Below are 22,885 nucleotides of genomic sequence, written 5' to 3'. Positions count from 1 at the left end.
GATACAAGTTTCAGAAACTCCTAATAAGTCCTTTAGTCAAGTAAGTCGAAGTTTATTTCCATTAATTCTGTATAAATAAGTTTTTTTACTGTCTCATTAAAAAAATTTAAACATTTTTAATATATTTTTGTTTCAATTGTAAATGGAGTGGCAGTTTGGTCTAATAAATTATTTAAGAAATGAACTGCATAAGTAGTACCATCAGAAGTTTTGCAACCAGGGTTGCTAACTGTTGCACGCAAGTGCTGTTTTAGCACTATTCCATTATGTGTAGCACAGCAACACGTGAACAGGGTTGCCATTTGTAGCACGAAAGCACTATTCTAGCACTATTTTAGCATCATTACATTCAATTTTTTTACTATAGCACCGAAATTGCTGTGTAACACGCAAATTTGGGCAACTGTAGCACTTTAAGAACTGACCGTGGTGGCAACCCTAATAACGACGCAACAGTTAGTGTGCGTATATAGCTGTTCACAGAGCTAAAGAAGTTCAACTTGAAAAAATCAACTGTAACGAACGTTTTATTAAGCAGAAAAATAAAATGATATTGCTAGGAACACTCCATTTGCTGTTTCTTTTCATAAGTTAATTACGATCGAAAGACCCGGATGATTGGCTGGACAACGAGGTGTCGAAAATAACTGAAAAAGAAATCCAATTGAGTAATTCTTGAAATTAGCCCGCTTTGAGTGATAGAACCAAATAAAAAAACAACTTTTTTTAAAAACTTGAAAAAACTTCTGCTTAACAAAAAATTGTTAGCGAAGTCTTAAAAATAAATACATATATATTTGGAAAGCATTTTCCAAATATATACGAATCGAATTCAGATGCATTTTGTTACTAAATTAAAAAAAAACGACGTATTTTGATAATTGGAGAACAGTTTCATATGAAGCTGCAACTCAATTTTGAGTGGTCTCCCGAGGGCTGTTACGGCTCTAAACACTACGTTGCCTGAAAATAGTTCTTTAACTGTAATTAAAAAAGGAAAATTAAATGAACGAAAATTGAATTAAATTATGCAAAAACCTAATGGCCGATAGAGGCAGAACAATGCCGATGCCGAAGGCCGAGACTGAGTGTTGATTTTGAATTAAAATCGAGTTGCCATCAAGTCATGGCTAATTGGAGAAAAGCCAAATAGTCAAGACAGATAGTCTGAGTTTAGGGCGAATCTGGCATAGCCTTTTCCAGGATTTTTCCACGAAAAATTATTGCATTTGAACAACTTCCTCCCCAGCCTAAGTTCCCGATGTACCCAGGTTGTATATCTTAAATTTTCAAAAAGTCTAAGCTTATTACTTAAATACCACCACAGAGGAAAATATTTCGTCTAGACACTTGTTCAAGTTGAAAAAGAAATCACAAAAAGAAATTTAGTTAAATCAGTTAAATAAAGCTCTAAATCAGGTAAATTAAAGCAAATAAAGTTCCTGGGGAAAAGAATTGATTACGAAGGCCATTTTTATTTTATTAATAAATATTCATACACGGGAATGGAGCTTTATAATCGCTAAGCCCTTTCGGGCTCTCTTGCTGAGTGAAGTAAAAGATGCTCTAATGACTTTGAAAAACAGAAAGGCAGCCGGTAACGATGGCATACCCCCAGAACTGTTGAAATGTGGTAGAAACGCCCTAGCAGTGCCCATGTTTGAACGTTTGTCACGTATTTAGGAAGATGAAAAAGTCCCAAGTGAATGGTCAAAGGCAGTAATTATAAAACTCTTCAAAAAAGGACAAAAGACTAAATGTGACAATTGGAGAGGCATCGCTTTACAATCAGTAGGCAGCAAGGTTTTGTGCCAAATTATTCTCAATAGAATTCAAAGTAAAGTGGAGAAAGTTCTGATGAGATGAACAACATGGATTCCGCCAAAACAGATCGTGTTGTGACCTAATATTTAGCCTGAGAATCCTGCTCGAAGAATCTAACGAATGGCAGGTTCAATTACTCGTAGTATTTATTGACTTTCTCAAGGCCTTCGACTCGATACACCGCGAGACCATGTGGAAAATCTTAATACATTACGGGATCCCGATTAAAATCGTAAATATAATTAAAGCGCTTTACCTCGATATTAAGTGTGCAGTACAAACCGAGGGTGGCCTAAGGGACTGGTTTACCGTTCAGTCGGGTGTAAGGCAGGGCTGCATTCTATCGCCACTGTTATTTGCCATAGTCATAGATTTTGTGCTTCGTGGATGTAGCTTCAGTGAGGGTCTACAATTAAACCCACTAAGAACCCTCCATGATGGTGTTTTTGCGGACGATATTGCACTCTTCGCTCACGAATCAGAAGATATACAACACGATATAAATGAACTTGAGCGTGTGGCAAATGCTGTTGGACTCTCCATAAACGCTAACAAGACTAAATCAATGTCAAATGCAGTCATTCCTGACTTAGCTGAGGGACTTTTGGTCAACAATGAGGAAATTGAAGTAGTGAGAGAGTTCAAATATCTAGGCAGCATTCTTCCGCAAGATGCCAATCCTGAAAGAGAAATTTTGTGCCGAATAGCATTGGCTGGCTCTGCCTTCAATTGTCTCAGAAATGTTTGGAGAAATAGTAAATATTCCCAGAAGCTAAAACTCAGAATTTATTATAGCAATGTCCTCTCCGTCTTTACATATGGTTGTGAAACTTGGAGTATCACTGCGCAACTAGGAAAACGACTATGGGCATTCGATAATAACTGCCTAAGATATATTTTGAATATACATTGGACTGAGAGAATAAGAAATGATGAGATTTATACCATAACAAATCATACCCCCATCCTTGATACCATTAGAAAGCGACGATGGATGTATTGGGGGCACATGGTGCGAATGGGTGATGGAAGGCTACCTCATGACATATGGTGTTGGATAACCCCCCGGCCTCCGCAAGTCAGGGAGACCCAAAATGACAGTTGGCAGGATGTTAGAGAAGGAGGCGAAGCTGGCGAGGTCTTCGATGGAGGAGCTTTGGTCGAAGGCTCAGGACAGGTCGTCGTGGCGAACCACTGTTGCTGCCTTATACGCCCTCAGGCGTGGGAGGACCTAAGTCTAAGTCTAAGTAAGCCCTTTCGGACCGTTAGACAATTTTTGTATTGATTTTAGTACTTACAATATTAGGTAATAGGGTTGAAAAGTTTTTCGCCTACGTTTTTCTACTGGCATATTCATAGACAGTCACGGATTCTAAAGATTCATTAATGGTAAATTAGCTAATCAAGAATTCAGACAGAAGTTTGGGAGCATTCAGTAATGTGTATGAGTTTCTGAGTATGTGAATTATATAATATTATTATATTTATATTTATATTATTATATTTATATTATTATAATTAATTATTATATATACATAAGAATTAATTAACTATCTAGGAGTTAATTCCTAAGGGTATCCCATTTCCCTATCAAATATATGTGAGTCTTTTCGTGCCAATGGAATATTTGGGAGTAATTTTAAAAAGTACCCTACTAGACAACATAGTTGAAAAAATTTTTGGCGACATTTTTCTATAGGAAAAGTCGTAGCTAGTCACATATTCGAAATATTAATCAATGGTAAATTAGCTAATTAGGGATTTGAAGGAAAGAGTGTGTTTTAATAAAGTGCATGATTTCTAGATATTCACAAAAATAGAAAGCTCCTTGCATCAAGAAGTGTAAGCCAAAACCGTTAAAATAAAGGAGTAAGAATTAATAAATTACGAATAAGTTAAAATTAATGTAATCAATATAAATTAAGCGCTTGTATATAAGCAAACAGGAAATCGTTCGAAGGAAGGGACTGGAGAGCGCACTTTCAAATATTAAAAAATAAATAAATAGCTAAATAGCTCATTCTAAATATTTTTAGAATGAATGAGCAACAATAGTAACAATTAATACATTATTAATATTTAGAACTGATAGAATCAATCAGACCCATGGTGCAGATTCGAAGACTACCAAAAAAATGAACACAATCAAAAATGTTAGTGTACCAAATACCACATAAAAATCAAAATGCTCTTTACTTGAAAGGGAGAATGAAAAGAGCGCTTTAACAACATAACAGAATTATTTCGAAAACAACCATAAAATTTAAAGAGCTGTCGATACCTCAACATGACTTGGAACTAAAAACAAAGTATTTCAAAGCTAAATGGAGACTTAATGAAAATAACCCGCTCATATTTGATATTTAAAAACCCCTTTCCACCAACTTAACGAAAATTCGAATTCGGCATATTAGAATGTGCGTCTCTTCGAATTTAACTTGATTTTTCTCTCTCCAAAATTAAGGCTCTAAACGGATTTTCCCTAAGTCGAGACCTGTCTAGATCATTCTTCCACGCCGAAAAATAATCACTGCTGAAATTACAATTGTCCGCAAAAAAATTTCGTCAAAAAATCTAATATGTGAATTCTCTTGTATGCAGTTATAACCCATATCAGAAGGTTTAAAAATAGTAATGACGGTGCTATTCACTCACCCTTGTCCAACTGTCAATCTTCAGTTTAGCAGTTGTTTTTGGTGGTATCGCCTCTAATTTCAGGTAGCAGAAGATTTTTGAAAAATATATTAAAGGTGCTGGGACAGAGAAAAGAATTTTCCAAAAGTCGTGACGCACTTAGATCATTTTTACAAACCCCAAAATGTTAGTATGCCAATTTTTAGAAAAAAAAATACTGACTGGCTTTTAATGGCTAGGGGGGACCACAGTCCCCCTAGTAGGGGGCATGGCTTTATCAGTGGGTGCTAATTCACAAAAATGTCGGGAAGGGAAAATGTTTTTTTCTTCTAACTATGGAGGGAGGGGGCCAATTTTGTTATTTTCACTTTCTTCCAAAAAAGAAATATAAGAATACCAGAAAAACAATTTATCAAAATCGAGGGAGGGGGCAAAAACAATCTAAGCAGATTAACACTCTCTCTGAATTAGCACTCTTGTAGCTTATCCACTTTACAGTGAAAAGGTGAAAAGCTGGATATTGGGCTGTTTTAGCACAACATATTATACTTGAGGTACAACAGGAGTTTAACTCCACCTCGATTGGGTTTCCCCTCCTCTCACCTCCTCCATCAAATTAGTTGAATTTTATGTAATGATTGTTTTTCTTTGACTTTCTTTTTATCGTTAGATTTCTAGATGAGGAGCTTTTTGTTATCTTGAAAAGTAGTTGACTTGGCTGCTCGATCCTGATTTTTGAGGTTTCAAAATCTAGACAAGAGCCAAAGAAAACAAGAGCTAAGAGCTCATATGGCACTCTTAACGAGGCGAGAAGAGCTAAGAGCCAAGAGATCATACGGTATGAGCTCTAACAAAATTCTATGAATCAATAGATTGATTTAAAAAGGAAAATAAGAGGCTTAATGCCGGTCAAGATTTAAAATAAGAGCTCTGAGTCACAAAGTCCTTCTAAATATTAAAATTCATTAAGATTCGATCACCCACTCGTAACTTATAAATCCCTAATTTTTTCTAGTTTTTCCTCTCCCTTTTGCCTTCCAGATGGTCGAATCTGGGAAAACGACTTTATCAAGTCAAATTGTGCAGCTCCCTGACACGCCTACCAATTTTCATCGCCCTAGCACGTCCAGAAGCACCAAACTCGCCAAATCACTGAACCCTCCCCCCAACTCCCCCAAAGAGAGCGAATCCAGTACGATTTTGTCAATCACGTATCAAGGACATTTGTTTATTCTATCCACCAAGCTTCATCCCGATTCCTCCACTCCAAGTGTTTTTCCACGATTTCCCCATCCAACTCCCCCCAATATCAACAGATCTGGTCGGGATTTGAAATAAGAGCTCTGAAACATGAATTCCTTCTAAACATCAAATTTCATTACGATCCGATCATCTATTCGTAAAATAAAAATACCCCAATTTTCATGATTTCCAAGAATTCCGGTTTCCCCCTCCAACTCCCCCGAATGTTACAGGATCTGGTCGGAATTTGAAATTACAACTTTAAAGCACAAGATCCTTCTAAATATCAAATTTCATTAAGATCTGGTCACCCTTTCGTAAGTTACAAATACCTCAATTTTCAAAATTACCCCGCCCTCCCCCCCCAATTCCACCAAAGAGAGCAGATCCAGTCCAGTTATGTCAGTCACGTATTTTAGACAGGTTTCTATTCTTCTCATCCAGTTTCATCCTGATCTCACCGCTTTAAGTATTTTCTAAGATTTCCGGTCCCCCCCAACTGCCCCCCCCAATTACGCTTGATCCGGTTGAGATTTAAAATAAGATATCTGAGTTACGATGTCCTTCTAAATATGAAGTTTCATGAAGATCCGATCACTCTTTCGTATGTTAAAAATACGTCATTTTTTCTTATTTTTCAGAATTACCCCCCCCCCCCAATTGAGCGGATCCGTTCCAATTATGTAAATCACGTATGCAAGACTTCTGCTTATTTTTTCAACCAAGTTTCATCCCAATCCTCTAAGCGTTTTCCATCATTTTAGGTTTCCCCACCCCAAACTTCCCCCAATGTCACCAGATCCGGTCAGGATTTAAAATAAGAGCTTTGAGACACGATATCCTTCTAAATATCAAATTTCATGGAGATCCAATCACCCGTTCGTAAGTTAAAAATACCTCATTTTTTCTAATTTTTCAGAATTAACCCCCCCCCCCCCAGCTACGCCAAAGAGAGCGGATCCGTTCTGGTTATGTCAATCATGTATCTAGGACTCGTGTTTTTTTTCCCACCAAGTTTCATCCCGATCCCTCCACTCTAAGTGTTTTCCAAGCTTTAGGTTTCCCCCTCCCAACTCCCCCCCCCCCAATGTCACCAGATCCGGTCGGGTTTAAAATAAGAGCTCTGAGCCACGATATTCTTCAAAATATCAAATTTCATTGAGATCCGATCACCCGTTCGTAAGTTAAAAATACCTCATTTTTTAATTTTTCAGAAACACCCCCCCCCCCCCAACTACCCCAAAGAGAGCGGATCCGTTCCGTTTATGTCAATCATCTATCTAGGACTTGTGTTTATTTTTCCCACCATGTTTCATCCCGATCCCTCCATTCTAAGTGTTTTCCAAGTTTTAGGTTTCCCCCTCCCAACTCCCCGCCCCCGTCACCAGATCCGGTCGGGATTTAAAATAAGAGCTCTAAGACACGATATCCTTCTAAACATCAAATTTCATTGAGATCCGATCACCCGTTCGTAAGTTGAAAATACCTCATTTTTTCTAAATTCTAAGAATTACTCCCCCCCCCAACTACCCCAAAGAGAGCGAATCAGTTCAGATTATGTCAATCATGTATCTGGGACTTGCGCTTATTTTTCCCATCAAGTTTCATCCCGATCCCTCCACTCTAAGTGTTTTCCAAGATTTTAGGTTCCCCCCCCCCTCCAACTCCCCCCAATGCCATCAGATCCGGTCGGGATTTAAAATAAGGGCTCTGAGACACAATATCATTCCAAACATCAAATTTCATTAAGATCCAATCACCCGCTCATAAGTTAAAAATACTTCATTTTTTCTATTTTTTGCGAATTAACCGGCCCCCCACTCCCCCCCCCCAGATGGTCAAATCGGGAAAACGATTATTTCTAATTTAATCTGGTCCGGTCCCTGATAGGCTTGCCAAATTTCATCGTCCTAGCTTACCTGGAAGTGCCTAAAGTAGCAAAACCGGGACCGACAGACAGACAGACCGACAGAATTGGCGATTGCTATATGTCACATGGTTAATACCAAGTTTCATAGAGAGACTAAAACCCCAAATTAAGGTATTTTTTTGTAGAAATTTGAATATGTCTTCCATACAGTTTTCTAATCCCTGGAAATACGGAAAAAAAGAGACAGCAAATTCCAAGACTATAGCATCAGAGAAAACATCTTCCCAGAGTGTATTTTAGGCCACGGATTCATTCTTGGAAGCTTCACTTACCAAACTCATTTATCCTCCAGGCCTTCATTTAGAACTTGTTTTTATTTTATATATATTTCATACTTCTTTTTCTCTAGCTATCTTGAGCTTCTTTTTTGATGTTGTGGATATTTTCTACATGTTTGTTTTATTGTATTACTTGCCCACTTGACTTTTGTTGATTTACATTGATCTTCTATTTTTCTTTTTTCTTTTTATTGACTAAAGACAAAAATTCGGCATTCTTGATCGTGATAGTTGTTTTGAAATAAAAAACCCATCTTAAATTTCGGTTTACATTTGATAATCCTATAGCTAAGTTGCCACCAATTTATCATCTTTCCATAACATTTTAGTGGAAAACCAAATCGCCAAGCAGAGATCAATCTATAATGCTACCAAAAACCATCCCTAAATTTTTAAAAAAATATTTTTTTTATCTTTCTTTAAAAATCGCGCACCCTCTCTACATTTGGGCGTGGGGGTCGTGGGAATTGGAGTGGGATATATACTGCAGCATTAGTAGTGAATCTGGCTGAAAAAAGGCCGAGTGCATACGACATTTACCTTCGCGAACCCAAAAGCTTGGTTACTTTATTCTGCTGTGGTCTACAGCAGCTCATTGCTGACAATTTCAGTAAAAGCCAATAACCAGCACTTAAATTTATGATTGTTTAATGTGTGTTTATCATTTATAATATATAGCGTAATGTTTTTAAATTTACCAAGTAAGAAGTTTGTTAAAATCGTTACTTTTATTAACTACCGCTTGAATAGCGGTAGTTTAAAATGCCTTTTTTCCTATTCTAATTTTACGTTTTGACACACACACACACACACACACACACACACACACACACACACACACACACACAAAAAAAAAAAAAAGATCCTGGCAACACATAAATTAGTGTTTTTTTCTTTTTTTTAATTTTTTAATTTAGTTTTTTTTATTTTTTAGTTTTTTTAGTTTTTCTTTTTTTAGTTTTTTCTTTTTTAGTTTTTCTTTCTTTTTTAGTTTTTTCTTTTATCTTTTTTTAATTTTTTTTAGTTTTTTCTTTTTTAGTTTATTTTTTTTAGTTTTCCTTTTTTCTTTTTAGTTTGTTCTATGTTTTAGTTTTCTTTAGTTTTCTCATAATTTTAGTTTTTTACTAAAAACCATGTTGTTTACTTCAACAGCTATATAGGTACATAGCTATATAGTAGTACAGCAACAGCTTTGGTGGCAGCTAGGAAAAGCAGTTACTTTAAATCTAGGGATGGCCTTTGGTGGCATTATAGATTGATTTCTGCTTGGCGATTCAGTTTTCCACTAAAATGCTATGGAAACATGATAAATTAGTGGCAATTAAAATTCCCTATTACAAAAGAAACAGCTCTGCTATTGACTGCTGCCAACAGTACAGATTAAAACTTCAAATGCTATAATGCCACAAAAGGCCATTCCTAGATTTTGAACAGATACTTTTTTAATCTTTCTTTAAAAATCACGAAGATTTTGCACCCTCTCTACATTTTCCTGAATTGGTGCCATTGATAAATCTTTGCTTACATTTGAATGTCCAATTTTAAAGCTCCCCATCCAGTCAATGTTTTCGCAAATTGTTTCTGCGAACCAACAGAAAATTGCAGATTACAGTTAGTGATGCCGAACAGACTCTAAAAAGGATTGTTTTCTTTTCAGTGTTTTAACGCCAGATATAATGAATCCAAACCAGGTTCCGACTACAAAACCTATATAAGCCTAATAACCTACATATACAACCAATATAAGCCCAAAACCTTCGGAATATAAGCCTAATGGATATTAATACGCCAGATCAATGACACTGACCTGGATGGCTATCATAATTGATGAGACGTCAAATACGAATGCGTTCTCAGACATTGGGTTAGACTTAAAGAACAGGATGGATAAATGGTAATATTCTATGAACGCGATGCATTTAATAGAGAATGTATGGTTATTGAGTGTCTATCATTAAGGTCCATGGAGTTCAATCCTGTTCCCATCATGGACAAAAGCAAGAAAAAACTGAGCTTATGCAGAACTTACTACCTTATAATTCTATACAATTCTATAATATAACTATACAATAACTCAATATAATAACTATGATTATACAATTCTAATGAACAGGACTAAATTCAGGACTGAATACAACAAATGGTAACGACCTAGAAAACAAATTTTATAAAAGTTATGAAGCGAATAGATAATTATATCATATATATATATATATATATATATATATATATATATATATATATATATATATATATATATATATATATATATATATATATATATATATATATATATCTTCTATATATATAAAAATAAGTTGTCTGTCTGTCTGTGGATGTGTGGATGGATGTGTCAGGTGACGTCACCTGAAAAAACTGGATTAGGTGACGTCAAAACTGAAAAAACTAAAAAAAGGCAAAAACTACAAAAAAAAACTAAAAACTAATAAAAAAAATAAAAAAGCTAAAAAACTAAAAAAACTATAAAGGTAAAAACCAATAAAAAACTAAAAAAAAAACTGAAAAAACTAAAAAAAGGCAAAAACTACAAAAAAAAACTAAAAACTAATAAAAAAAGTAAAAAAGCTAAAAAACTAAAAAAACTAAAAAAACTAAAAAAAGGTAAAAAACTAAAAAAAATAAAAAATAAAAAAAAACTAAAAAAAAGGAAAAAACTGAAAAATAAGCTAAAATAAAGGTAAAAACCAATAAAAAACTAAAAAAAAAAGGAAAAAACTAATAAATGACGACACTCAAAGAGAAAGCGACCAGGACAAAAGGAATGTTCGATTAGCAATCAACAAAGCACCGGGACACAGGGAGTATAAATGACGACCAGGACATAAGTAAAAAAAAAAAAACTATCTATATATATAAAAATAAGTTGTCTGTGGATCTGTGGATCGTGGATCAGGTGACGTCACCTGAAAAAACTGGATCAGGTGACGTCAAAACTGAAAAAACTAAAAAAAGGCAAAAACTACAAAAAAAACTAAAAACTAATAAAAAAAATAAAAAAGCTAAAAAACTAAAAAAACTAAAAAAAGGCAAAAACTACAAAAAAAACTAAAAACTAATAAAAAAGCTAAAAAACTAAAAAAACTAAAAAAAAGGCAAAAACTACAAAAAAACTAAAAACTAATAAAAAAAATAAAAAAGCTAAAAAACTAAAAAAACTAAAAAAAGGTAAAAAACTAAAAAATAAATAACGACCGGGACACAGGGACACAACTACAACGGGGACACCGGGGGAAACAGGGGGATATAAATGACGACCGGGACAAAAAAACTAAAAAGAAATAAAAACTAAAAACTAATAAAAAAAACTAAAAAATCTAAAAATCTAAATAAGCTAAAAAAGAAAAAAAAAGGAAAAAAATAAAGGAGAAAAACAAAACTAAAAAACGAATGTATATACAGACCGGGACACCGGGATACAAATGATGACCGGGACCCGGGACACAGGGAATATAAATGACGACCGGGACACAGGGACACAACTACAACGGGGACACCGGGGGAAACAGGGGGATAACCTGACAATCTATTTATATGCAAAGACAATGGGACAGCAAAGAATGTTGTATATTCGCAAGTTTTACGTAGTTAAAACCATATATATATATATATTTCTATATTCACAGGTGGGACATAGGGACACAACTACAATGGCGCGTAACTATTATGGCGCGTAACGACTTACGCGCGCGGGGGGGCTTGGGGGGGGCGCGAAGCGCCCCCACCAACTAGGTGTTGGGGTGGCGCGAAGCGCCACCCCAACAGCTAGTATATATATATATATATATATATATATATTACAAGATTTTTTAACACTTCAAACAAAAATAGCCACCAATACCACAGCGGCTAATGTTTCCCAGCTAGTATGAAAATTAGGGCTATAAACATTTTTTTTTTTTTTAATTTTCTGCACAATCTGAAAAAATAAGTGTTATAAATACCAATCATTTTGGTAAATACTATAAGCTTTAAAACTAAAGTTATTTTTCGAATTGGCAGCTAGAAACCCAAATCGATGAATTCCAACTTTTTAGATTTTAGCTTCAAAGTATTTCATTGACTTTTAACTTTCATAAAAAACCGTTTCATAGTTGAAAGAAGCCAAATATACACAAACGATTAAATAGACATTTCAGGTTTAAGCTTCAAAATATTTAATTAACTCTCAAACTTCACAAGGACATTTCTTTATAATAAGATCTATATAAAAAATAACAAAAAGCATTTCAGGGATCTAATAGATTTTTTCATAAGCCACTTTTCCGAAATCAGTCAAGTCTCGAAAGCAACAGCCTGACCCTCGCCTAAAACAGAAATAAATAATAAAAAGAAACCAGGATAAGGAAAAACCCTTCATTAGATACTTACCTATAAAAAACGTCTACAAATAAAAATGCGTCAAAGAGAATCTGCCTGTCCTGAACTGGTCTTTAATTTCTTTCGTGCCCGAATATCATTGAGGGTCTGCTCGATTGACCTGACATCCTTCTTATTTTCGCTCGGCACAAAACCATACTGTTGTTTGACTTCCGTTTTTCTAGCCGCTTCTTTAGCAGATTCTCGGCCGATAAGATGCTCATATTTTTCTAAATACCTAATAAAAGAAAATCTTTCAAAATGCGTATGGAATAGCTTTATTTAATTCACTAGATTACTGCTAAAACGACTATGTGCAGCGTTTACCGCGGATGACAGAAAGAAAGTCGACTTGGCGTTCTCAACTCGCTCATTCACAACCCATCCTCAAGGTAGCTCCCTCCTCACCTTCAGAAGGTCTCGACGAGTAGCGGCTATTACGTTCCTTACTTATTCATTCATAACGTTCTGAATACAGTCGATACTAAATAGTTTGGGAAACAAATGTTTTCCAAAAATTGGATTCTCCTCTCGGGCTCTTCATTTAGATGTCTGATGCCAATAGTATGACAGGCTGAACAATATTATTAAATATGCGAGGCTTGAGTCGAAGAGAGAGAGTCAATCTCAAAACTTTTAGCCTGTTGAAGGTACTAATTGCCTGGCCAATTCAGGAGATTACTTCCACCGGCAGAAGAATCCGGTGTTTTAAATGGTGTGGTAATCACTACTTAAAATGACAACAACTGCACAAAGCACAAACAACTGCCAAAAAAGAATCAACTGCTCAAAGGAATTGTGGCATCTTTTCAAAACCGATGTGGAATTTTCCTGAAGTTCGAGGCACCTAGCATTCTTTAAAATTAGTTTAGCATAGATTTTATTTTACAAGTTGTCTAGGTAGGGACAAAGAATGTGCTAGTGAAATTAAACTAAAAGCATTTCACTCGGAAGTCCATGGTAAAATTTTATCCACTCATTTATATGGTTTTCAGACGAAACTGATGTGAAACATCATCATAAACGAAACTGATGAAACAAAAAATTTCTTTTGAAACTGAAAAGCCCTTTTTTGAACATTGTCAATTAGCCATAGCCCCTAAGCCCCACCCCCCAAAAAAGGAAATAAAGACTATTTCTGAGAGTTCTAACCCCTCTCCCACACCGTGAGACAAAATAGAGCATGATTAAGAAACAACGCGTAGGATTCTTCCTCTTATAATGACCCTGATTTGATCTTCGTAGAAACTTACACCCATTCTATAGAAACGCATTATACTTTTCAATTTAGCTATTGGCCAACAGGTGCTAAAGAAACTAAAGAACTTTTAAAAATAAAAGTTTAATAATATTTAATAATATTTAATAATAATATTAAAAAATTATTTAACAATTATTTAATAATAAATTTAATAATTATTTAATAATAAAATAATTATTTAATAATAATAATATTTAATAATAATAATATTTATAATAAAAGTTTAATAATATTTTTAAAAAAATATAAAGGAAGATTAGACATAGCTAATCTTTGACGAGATATTGATGTCAAACGAAACAAAACGTTAAGCAATGAGTGCCAAGAATATCAACAATAAATAATACTTAAATAAGTCATTGGAACGTTAAGTCTTTTGAGTTGAATAAAGGCATTTTTATCAAAAACTGGAAGTAAAACTTTCCTAGACTGAGTTTTGTTGATGGTTTGAGCATCCTAGATGGAAATGTTAGCAAAATAAATGATTTTTTGGAGGAGTTGTGAGTTTAGGGATCGACAATAAGTTTAAAAATTATTGTTCAGAAGACTAAGTTGCTAAGACTAGGATCAAGTGAAGGTAAAGAGGTAATGCTGGATAACAAGTAGATCGATCAAGTGGATAGTTTCTTATTACTATCTATTACTTATGCAGTATTACAAGTAAAGGTGGTGCTGCGATGAAGATGTTAAAAGTAGAAATAGCCAAGGCCCAGGGCGTTTTTTCACAGTTGAAAAAAGTATGGAAGAATAGGAAGCTAAGTCTGCAAACCAAGATTAGAATATTGGAAGCTACAGTGGTCAAATATGATTCCAAAGCATAGGTGTTACGAAAAACAAAGGAAGATTTGCTAGATGTTTACCAGAGAAATCGCCTACGCATTGCTTTGGGTACCCGGATGACTGACCGTATTTCAAACAGTAGGCTGTACAAAACACGTGGTCGAATCTCGCTTTCTAAGATTATATTGAGAGAGGGGTTGTGATGGCTGGGACACGGTCTGCGGATGAAGGACGACAGATTGTCAAACATAGTCCTGGTCAGTCAATAATCTACGACCAAATGAAAACCTGGTCGTCTCCGAATGGCGTGGGAGGAGGTCGTAAGGAAAGATTTTGAACTAATTGGGACGAAGGAGGAGCGTACGCATCTTTATTGACCTTAAGCGGCTTGGTGCTGCCGTAAATTGTTAGTAGCAGTAGTAGATATAATTATTTTGAATTAACGGAATAGAATCTCTGGTACTCAGTTCTAAGTCGATGCATTCAACTGCATTAGTTTTAAGGAAACACAAAGGCCCTTACTTACTATTCGCTTGAGCTCTTCTTATCAAAACAAAATAAAAAATAAAAACCACTGCTTACCATGCACAAAAATGGTTTTCTTTGCTGCTTCGGATAGGGGACTGTTATTCTCATATGAAAGACTTTTTGGCTACGTTGATTCAAAAAGTGAAGTTTTCATTTCAATCCAAAGCCAATTTTGAGGGGTTCGAGGCTATTTTGCGGAATTTCAATAAATCTACTAAACTTTTATCATTAAAATAAATCGAGATAGTAGTAATCACTGCTAAATCAGCTTAATATGGGCTTCTCCATCATTTGACAGCTTCCGGTTAAAGCGAGTTTTTCGGTTACCATAGACACGACTTCATTCTTTACTAGGTTGCGTCTGACGCTGCAACTATTATTGTATTTCAAAATCTTACGTAAAGAGTCAATACATATTTTCACAGTAAGCTTAAAATAGCTAAGGCATCAGTAAACTTAAAATACCCTTTAATGTTCCTACTGCTAGGATAATTTTCTAGAATCCAGCTTCCCTTGTCACTGGGTCGGGAGCTATTTTTTTTTATGTCGATGTTAATTAGAATCTTAACAAGGAATGCTAGTGTTATTTCGAGTTATAAATTTATAGTTTATTAAACATTTTAGCTGCTTTTCTTAAACGAAGATACAATTTGACATAGAGTTTTTTCCAGTCAGCGTTTTGGCGAGCTTTTCATTTTTAAAAACAAAGCGCATTTTTGATACTATGGACAAGAGTTGGTTCTTTACTAGGTTGCGTTTTACGCCACGACCATGAGTGTATTTCAATATATTACGTAAGAAGTCAATACTGAGTTACACAGTAAGGGTACGAGCTAAAAAGCTCAAGGTTAAAATTTCTCAAAAATAAAATAGTTCAGCCATCAGGAAATTTAAAATAATATCGGCAGTTGCTTAAAATACCTTCAACAAACTATCAGAAAGGATACCGATCATATAATATCGCCTAACGTAATATACTGCTACTACTAGGATGACGAATTCACGGACTAACTTTTTAGACCCTGGTGTCAATTAGAATAATTATGAGGAAAGTAAGCATCATTTAAAACTTTTTTTTTACACGAACATAATGTATGACGTAGAATTTTTCTCAACTGTTTTTTTGACGATCATCTCATTCTTAAAATGCGTCTATACTTTATTAAAATATACAATTTTGAGTCTTCTAACTTTCAGTTAACATCTGAATTTATATTAACTATATACGTAATATATACAAACTATAGACAACCTTTTAGGCACTAAGTAATTCCTACAAAGCATAATGGGTTGGAATCTTACTTTGAAGTGATTTTATTGTCATTTTGATTACATCTCTCTTTCTTCCTTCCAATGATGTCTTTGTTTAAAGCTGCTATCTCTTTCTGAAATACAAAAATAGGCCTTGTGTTAATATTCAAATTAATAAACTTACATTTATAACTAGCTGTTGGGGTGGCGCGCGCCACCCCAACACCTAGTTGGTGGGGGCGCTTGTTTATTCAATTAATAAACTTACATTTATAACTAGCTGTTGGGGTGGCGCGCGCCACCCCAACACCTAGTTGGTGGGGGCGCTTCGCCCCCCCCCAAGCCCCCCCGCGCGCGTAAGTCGTTACGCGCCATATTGGTTACGCGCCATTGTAGTTGTGTCCCTGTGTCCCACCTGTGAATATAGATAGATATAAATATATTTTTAACTACGTAAAACTTGCGAATATACAACATTCTTGGCTGTCCCACTGTCTGTGCATATAAATAGATTGTCAGGCTTACCGACTCTTGAACATGCAACATATAATTGTCCATGGGAAAACAATCTGTATTCAGATCTATAACTCATTATTCTAATGATTGCCCTTGAGCTTTGTTGATGGTGATTGCTAATCGAACATTCCTTGTGTCCCCGTCGTCATTTATATATCCCCCTGTGCCCCCCCCGGCGTCCCCGTTGTTGTTGTTGTTTCCCTGTGTCCCGGTCGTCATTTGTGTCCCGGTGTCCCAGTCTGTAATTTCTTTTTGAGTGCCCTGGTCGTCATTTATATTCCCTGTGTCCCGGTCGTCATTTGTGTCCCGGTGCTTTGTTGATGGTGATTGCTAATCGAACATTCCTTGTGTCCCGGTCGCTTTCTCTTTGAGTGTCCCGGTCGTCATTTATATTCCCTATGTCCCGGTGTCCCGGTCGTCATTTGTGTCCCGATGTCCCGGTCTTTAATCTCGTCAGTCGACAAACATGACGTCAGTCGACACACAAACATGACGTCACACGACACACACACAGACAACTTATTTTTATATATATAGATTGCAAGATATATATTTATTCATTATTTATTTACTAATAAACAATTAATAACATTTAAGTTAATTAATTTATATTAGTAAAAAAAATGAAAGTTAGGAATGTCATAATCTTACCAATGATGTCTTTATTTGAAGCAGATAAACATTTAAAATCAACCTAAAAGGTCAATTATATATAATATTTTAATTAATAATTTTTCTTTCCATTAATTACATGTTCATTTGTAGCTTTAGAAGCTGTTGCTCTCAAAAATGAAAACTTAAGGCACAATTAATAGTCTATCGGATATCCAGTAACATAAAATGAAATATAATCAAATTAAGTGTTTTAGTTTTTTCAGGTAATTTTTCTTTCTGCAAATGATGTCTTCATTTAAAGCAACTATCTCTTTTCTTGAATAACTTTATTTTACTATTTAAGTTAACAATCTTATATTAATAATTAAAAGAAAAATAATTAATTGCCATTTATTTAATGATAAATAGTTATTTGATAATAATTTAGATTATTAATAAACTTAATTAAATTAATTATGATATCTTAATTAATTGCCAATGATATCTTGATTTGTAGCTTTTGAAGGGATGTTTTCTTTAAGAATAAAAAAATTGTAACGCATTTAATAGTCTATAAATTAAATCAGATTTCCAGTCAAATAAAATCTAACAAAAATTTTATTTTTTTTAGTCTTTTCTTTCTGTCAATAATGTTTTCATTTTAAGCTTCTATCGTTGTTTGAAATATAAATTTAAACAAATTTAATAGAAGCAATCAATATGGAGATATACCCATGGAATAAGCACCATCAGAAGCTAACCAAGGCAAAACAGTCTTTGTAAAAAAAAATGACACTCGGGGGTCAAATTTATCAAGAAAGACAGTGTTGGACCTCCTTTTATTCTTTGAGGTTCTGCACGCAGAACCCCATAGAGCTACTTACTAAGGAATTTTGGAACACTAATACAACTGTGTCATATGAACATATCCTATCAAATGTAAAGAATTCTATTCTCATGCATACTACTACTACTACTAATAACTCACTGCAGCACCAAGCCGCCTGAGGCCAACACAGCTACGCACGCTCCTAATCCAACCTAATCTATTAAAAGCCTCCCTCTTTACACCCTCCCAGGAAGTTCCCATTTCCTTTAGACCTTTATTTATGACATCCTCCCAACCCAGACAAGGACGACCTGCTTTCCGTGTAGCCCCAGACGGTTGGCCAAAAAGGACAATCTTCGGTAATCTGTCATCCTTCATCCGTAGAACGTGGCCTAGCCATCTCAACCACTCTTTCATTATAGCCCCAGAAAGCGGGATTGAACCACACTTTTCGTACAATCTACTGTTTGAAATATGGTCAGTTAGCCGGGTACCCAGAACAATCCGTAGGCAATTTCTCTGGAAAACATCTAGTACATTTTCATCTGCTTTTCGGAGTGCCCATGCTTCAGAGCCATATTTGACCACTGTCATCACTGTAGCTTCCAATATTCTAATCTTGGTTTGTAGACTTATCTTTCTATTCTTCCAAACTTTTTTTAACTGTGAAAAAACACCCTGAGCCTTAGCTATTCTACTTTTAACATCTTCACTGCTCCCACTATCTTTACTAATAATACTACCAAGGTAACTCTTACCTAATGTCACCTGTTCATCTTCACTTATTCCTAGCCTTAGTGACTTAGTCTTCTTAACATTAATTTTCAAGCTTATTTTAGCACCCTGAACTCGTAAAACCTCTAAAAATTCATTCATTTTGCTCACACTTTCATCTAATATGCTTAAATCATCAGCATAATCTAAGTCCAGGAGCGTTCTTCCTCCCCATTTGATTCTATGGTCTCCAATTGCCTTTCCTGTGCTATTCAAGACGAAGTCCATCAAAATGATCCATATAAAGGGGGATAGAACACAACCCTGCTTAACTCCTGATTTAATACAAAACCAGTTGCTAACCTCATTTCCTACCTTAACCGCAGCAGTATTATTCTCGTACACAGCGCAAATCACTTTAATGTATTTTTCAGGTATACCATAAAACGATAAGACCTTTGTTAACGCTGTTCTATCAACAGAATCGAAAGCTTGCTCATAATCGATAAAACTGAGGACCAAAGGTGTTTGACAACGAAGGGACTTCTCAATTATTAACCTAAGAGTGAAAACATGGTCGACACATCCTCTACCTTTCCTATAACCGCATTGTTCTTCCCTTAAAACTTAGCAGTTAAAAATGTCCAAAAAGCTTCTTAGTACTTTTGGAACACCAATCCAGCTTTCGCTTATAAATATGTCCTATAAAACGTCACAAAAAAGGTGCATAGGACGTACCCGAGAAATATTGACAAGCAAGTTTGCTGTAAATCAACGTAACTTCATTTTTCCTTCAAGTTATTAATCTTTTAGAACCTTTATTCCGGTGTTTAAGCGTTAAAATTTACAGAGCACATTCTCAATTGAGTCATAAAATGTCATAAAAAATGTTAATTGCTTAGCTATGAAAAATGTCAAAAGGTTTCTTAGTATTTTCGGAACACCAATCCACCTTTCGCACATAAATATGTCCTATAAATCGTCACAAAAAAAGGTGCATAGGATGTATCCGAGAAATGCTGACAAACAAGTTTATTGTAAATCAACGTAACTTCTTTTTTTCCAATTATTAATGTTTTAGAACCTTCATTCCTGTGCTTAGACGTTAAAATTTATGGAGCACATTCCCAATTGATTCATAAAATGTCATAAAAAATGTTAGTTGCTTAGCTACTAAAAATGTCAAAAAGTTTCTTAGTATTTTCGGAACACCAATCCACCTTTCGCACATAAATATGTCCTATAAAACGTCACAAAAAAGGTGCATAGGATGTATCCGAGAAATGCTGACAAACAAGTTTGATGTAAATCAACGTAACTTCTTTTTTTCCAATTATTAATGTTTTAGAACCTTCCTTCTTGTGCTTAGACGTTAAAATTTATGGAGCACATTCCCAACTGATTCATAAAATGTCATAAAAAATGTTAGTTGCTTAGCAGTTAAAAATGACCAAAAAGTTACTCGGTAGTTTCTGAACAGTAATACAGCTTTATCATACAAGTATGTCTCATAAATATCACAAAAAAGAATGCCCAGAACGTGTCTGAAAAATATTGTATAAAATAAGATTATTTTTCTCAGCTGTTTACTTTTCAAGATTCTAATTCCTGTGAGTAAAAGTTAACAATTTCTTAAACACAACCTCTAAGTGAGTCTTGAAATTTCATAAACATATTGCAGTCATAAGATATATTTTTTAATTCATGAAAGGGTTCTTGATTCAGAGTAGCTTGCTTTTACGTTGTAGACTGTTAAAGTAATAGTTAAAATAACAAGCCGTTTTATAATTTCGCTTTGTTAAATATATGTTTCCAAATTACACTACACTTATTTTAGTATATTTATAGTAATGTATTATAGTTTGAGCAGCAATATAATAGTCAGGGAGCCACTTGCCAAAAATATGACTAGTAGGTGATCATTAAGCGGCAGGTTTGACTAAGGAATATGGGGTAGTCAATATCGCTGATTACGGATATGAGCGTTATGTATTCGACCTGGGGTGCTTGTCTTCGAAATTTGAAAAAAATCACGTATTTTTGCTCTTAAAATATACGTTTTGCAAAAACTTTCAACAATAATCACGCAGCCTAAGGCAATGGATAACACTGATTACGAGTACCCTACGATTCTGATGACCTTGAAACAGGCAATTTCATTGTTTGCGCTTGTCCAAAAAAAAAAATCGCTCAGATATTCGAGCATTTGACGAATAAAAGAAAGTTATACTATAACGGAAAGTTAGTATAATGTACTTTTTAACAAACAAACTTTAAAAGATACCAGCTCAGCATCTCAATATCGTACACCCGAGGCTAAATGATAGATATAAGAAACTTCGAAAACTACAGAAATAGAAAAATTAATTATACAGCATAAAAGAATCATTCAAAAATTTCCCATCCTAGCCACAAAATAAACCGCGCGGTCTACCTCCCTCACTTGAGCGATTTTCTATACAGTGCTTGCACGACCGGTACTCCGGGGCCACACTATCTAGGAATGCCTTGAGGGTAGACACAACTGAGCTAACCTTACTTTCCTGGAGAGTCCATCCGAACATCTAAGGGATCTAGATACTGTGGCTTTGGTTAGTTCGCTTCAAAGAAAAAAAAGTCTGACTGGAGGTAAACACGTACAACATTGCTCTCAAAGGTAGCGTCAGATGGCGGCAAATATTTGAGCTCCGGCTCTCGAGGGTACAAAAATATTCAAAAGTCGTAAGGAGGTGCAAGGGGGTGTAGATTTTTACCACAGACGACGACAAAGATTTGCCTCAACATACAAAGAAAGTTTTCTTGCACAGAAGAATCAAGCCTATACCTTTCTAACTCTTCCGCAAGTAAAGTAATCCCCTCAATTCAGCAATCCCCCCGTTTCAGCAATCCCTGCTTCTCAATTAGCCAATACTTTTATTCTCTTAGAAAACATAAAACCAGCTACATTACAGGCCGAAAGTGCATAAAAAGGGTAGATGAAAAAAGATCTAGATCGTTTTGTAAAATACAGCAAAGTTGATGCACAGGCAGTGGATATTCATGGAATCGGATATAGACTTTGAATTTTTCCCAATTTGAGCGGTATCCAAGGAATAGCCTATAATGATAAAGCAACAATGTCTGTGTTATTCCCATCAACATATACAACACCGATACCCATCTTCTAGCAGTCAATGAGCAACGCGACTATAGTATCGGCCTTTTCTGGTACAATTCAAACGCTATTCAAAGCCAGTATCGATACATCCACTTCTGCTAAACGTCCGAATTTTCTTCCGGTCAGCCTCCAGAGTGGCAGACATTTAAAGCTGTTTTCAGCAAAAGAAATAAGTCTTCAAAATTCATCAAATGAAAGTTTACTTGCCTTAGAATTTGATAGTATCGAGTACCAATCGTCTAGATTTGAGTGTCTATCTAGAAATGCTAAAAATTTGGAGATCCTCGTTCTCATGGCAACCATCCCAGTCCCTCGAGCAGGTCATATACAAGTCAAGTGTCCGTTTTGCACAGCTCTCGAGGGTTTCTGGGCACTCAAGGGCTTCTGAAGTAAGGCATTAAGTCTACCACGCTTGATTGAGTTGATTCCCTGTTAATCTCGACGGTAACAGGCTACTCATTATAATTATCTTTTGTTTCCATACACTCCAACGAGCTGACTTGCTACCAAAGAGCTGACCGAACTACAGTCTTCCCAGAAACGATGCTTTTCTCAAATATAGAAGGTGCATATGGAAGCAGCATATAAAACAACATTTTTCAGAAGGTGAAGCCCTGCGTCGCTAGTAATGTCAACAGTAACCAATACCCTTTGACAGTTTCAGTTTCAACATTGATAAAACTATTCAAAGCACTAAAAGTCCGGGTTTGTTTTTTCTGGTTCGCCAGTTCATTACTTATTACCTTCACTTCGCCGAAGAAAGCTTTATCTCCGCAACTCAAGTGCTCTGAATCCAATAAATCACACATCGAGAAGACTGTCAGCAATCTCATTACCGACAGTCTAAGAGTATGAATATTTAGAAAATCTTCATCACTGCATTAAAAAAGGTTTAAGCCTGAATTCCAGAGCACACTAAACATTAACAACAGCTATGTGCTCTTAAGGAGGGTGATATTCGTGGTAAGCA

General features: G+C 35.3%; 1 protein-coding gene across 1 annotated transcript in view; it reads right to left on the bottom strand.

The window, feature by feature from the left end:
* Positions 1-509: 509 nt before the first annotated feature.
* The window catches only part of LOC136027608 (sperm-associated antigen 7 homolog), a 39,745-nt gene continuing 17,369 nt past the window's right edge, over positions 510-22,885 (bottom strand). The window contains exons 5-7 of the mRNA XM_065705024.1: positions 16,157-16,239; positions 12,298-12,523; positions 510-647 (exon numbers count right to left, since the gene is read on the bottom strand). Of these exons, the coding sequence (XP_065561096.1) occupies positions 12,328-12,523; positions 16,157-16,239 (279 nt within the window). The 3' untranslated portion in view covers positions 510-647; positions 12,298-12,327. The remainder of the gene's footprint in view (positions 648-12,297; positions 12,524-16,156; positions 16,240-22,885) is intronic.

The sequence above is a fragment of the Artemia franciscana genome, chromosome 5 (assembly GCF_032884065.1).
Source record: "Artemia franciscana chromosome 5, ASM3288406v1, whole genome shotgun sequence".
In the NCBI taxonomy this organism is placed as follows: domain Eukaryota; kingdom Metazoa; phylum Arthropoda; class Branchiopoda; order Anostraca; family Artemiidae; genus Artemia; species Artemia franciscana.
This window is presented reverse-complemented; position numbering and strand designations above follow the sequence as displayed.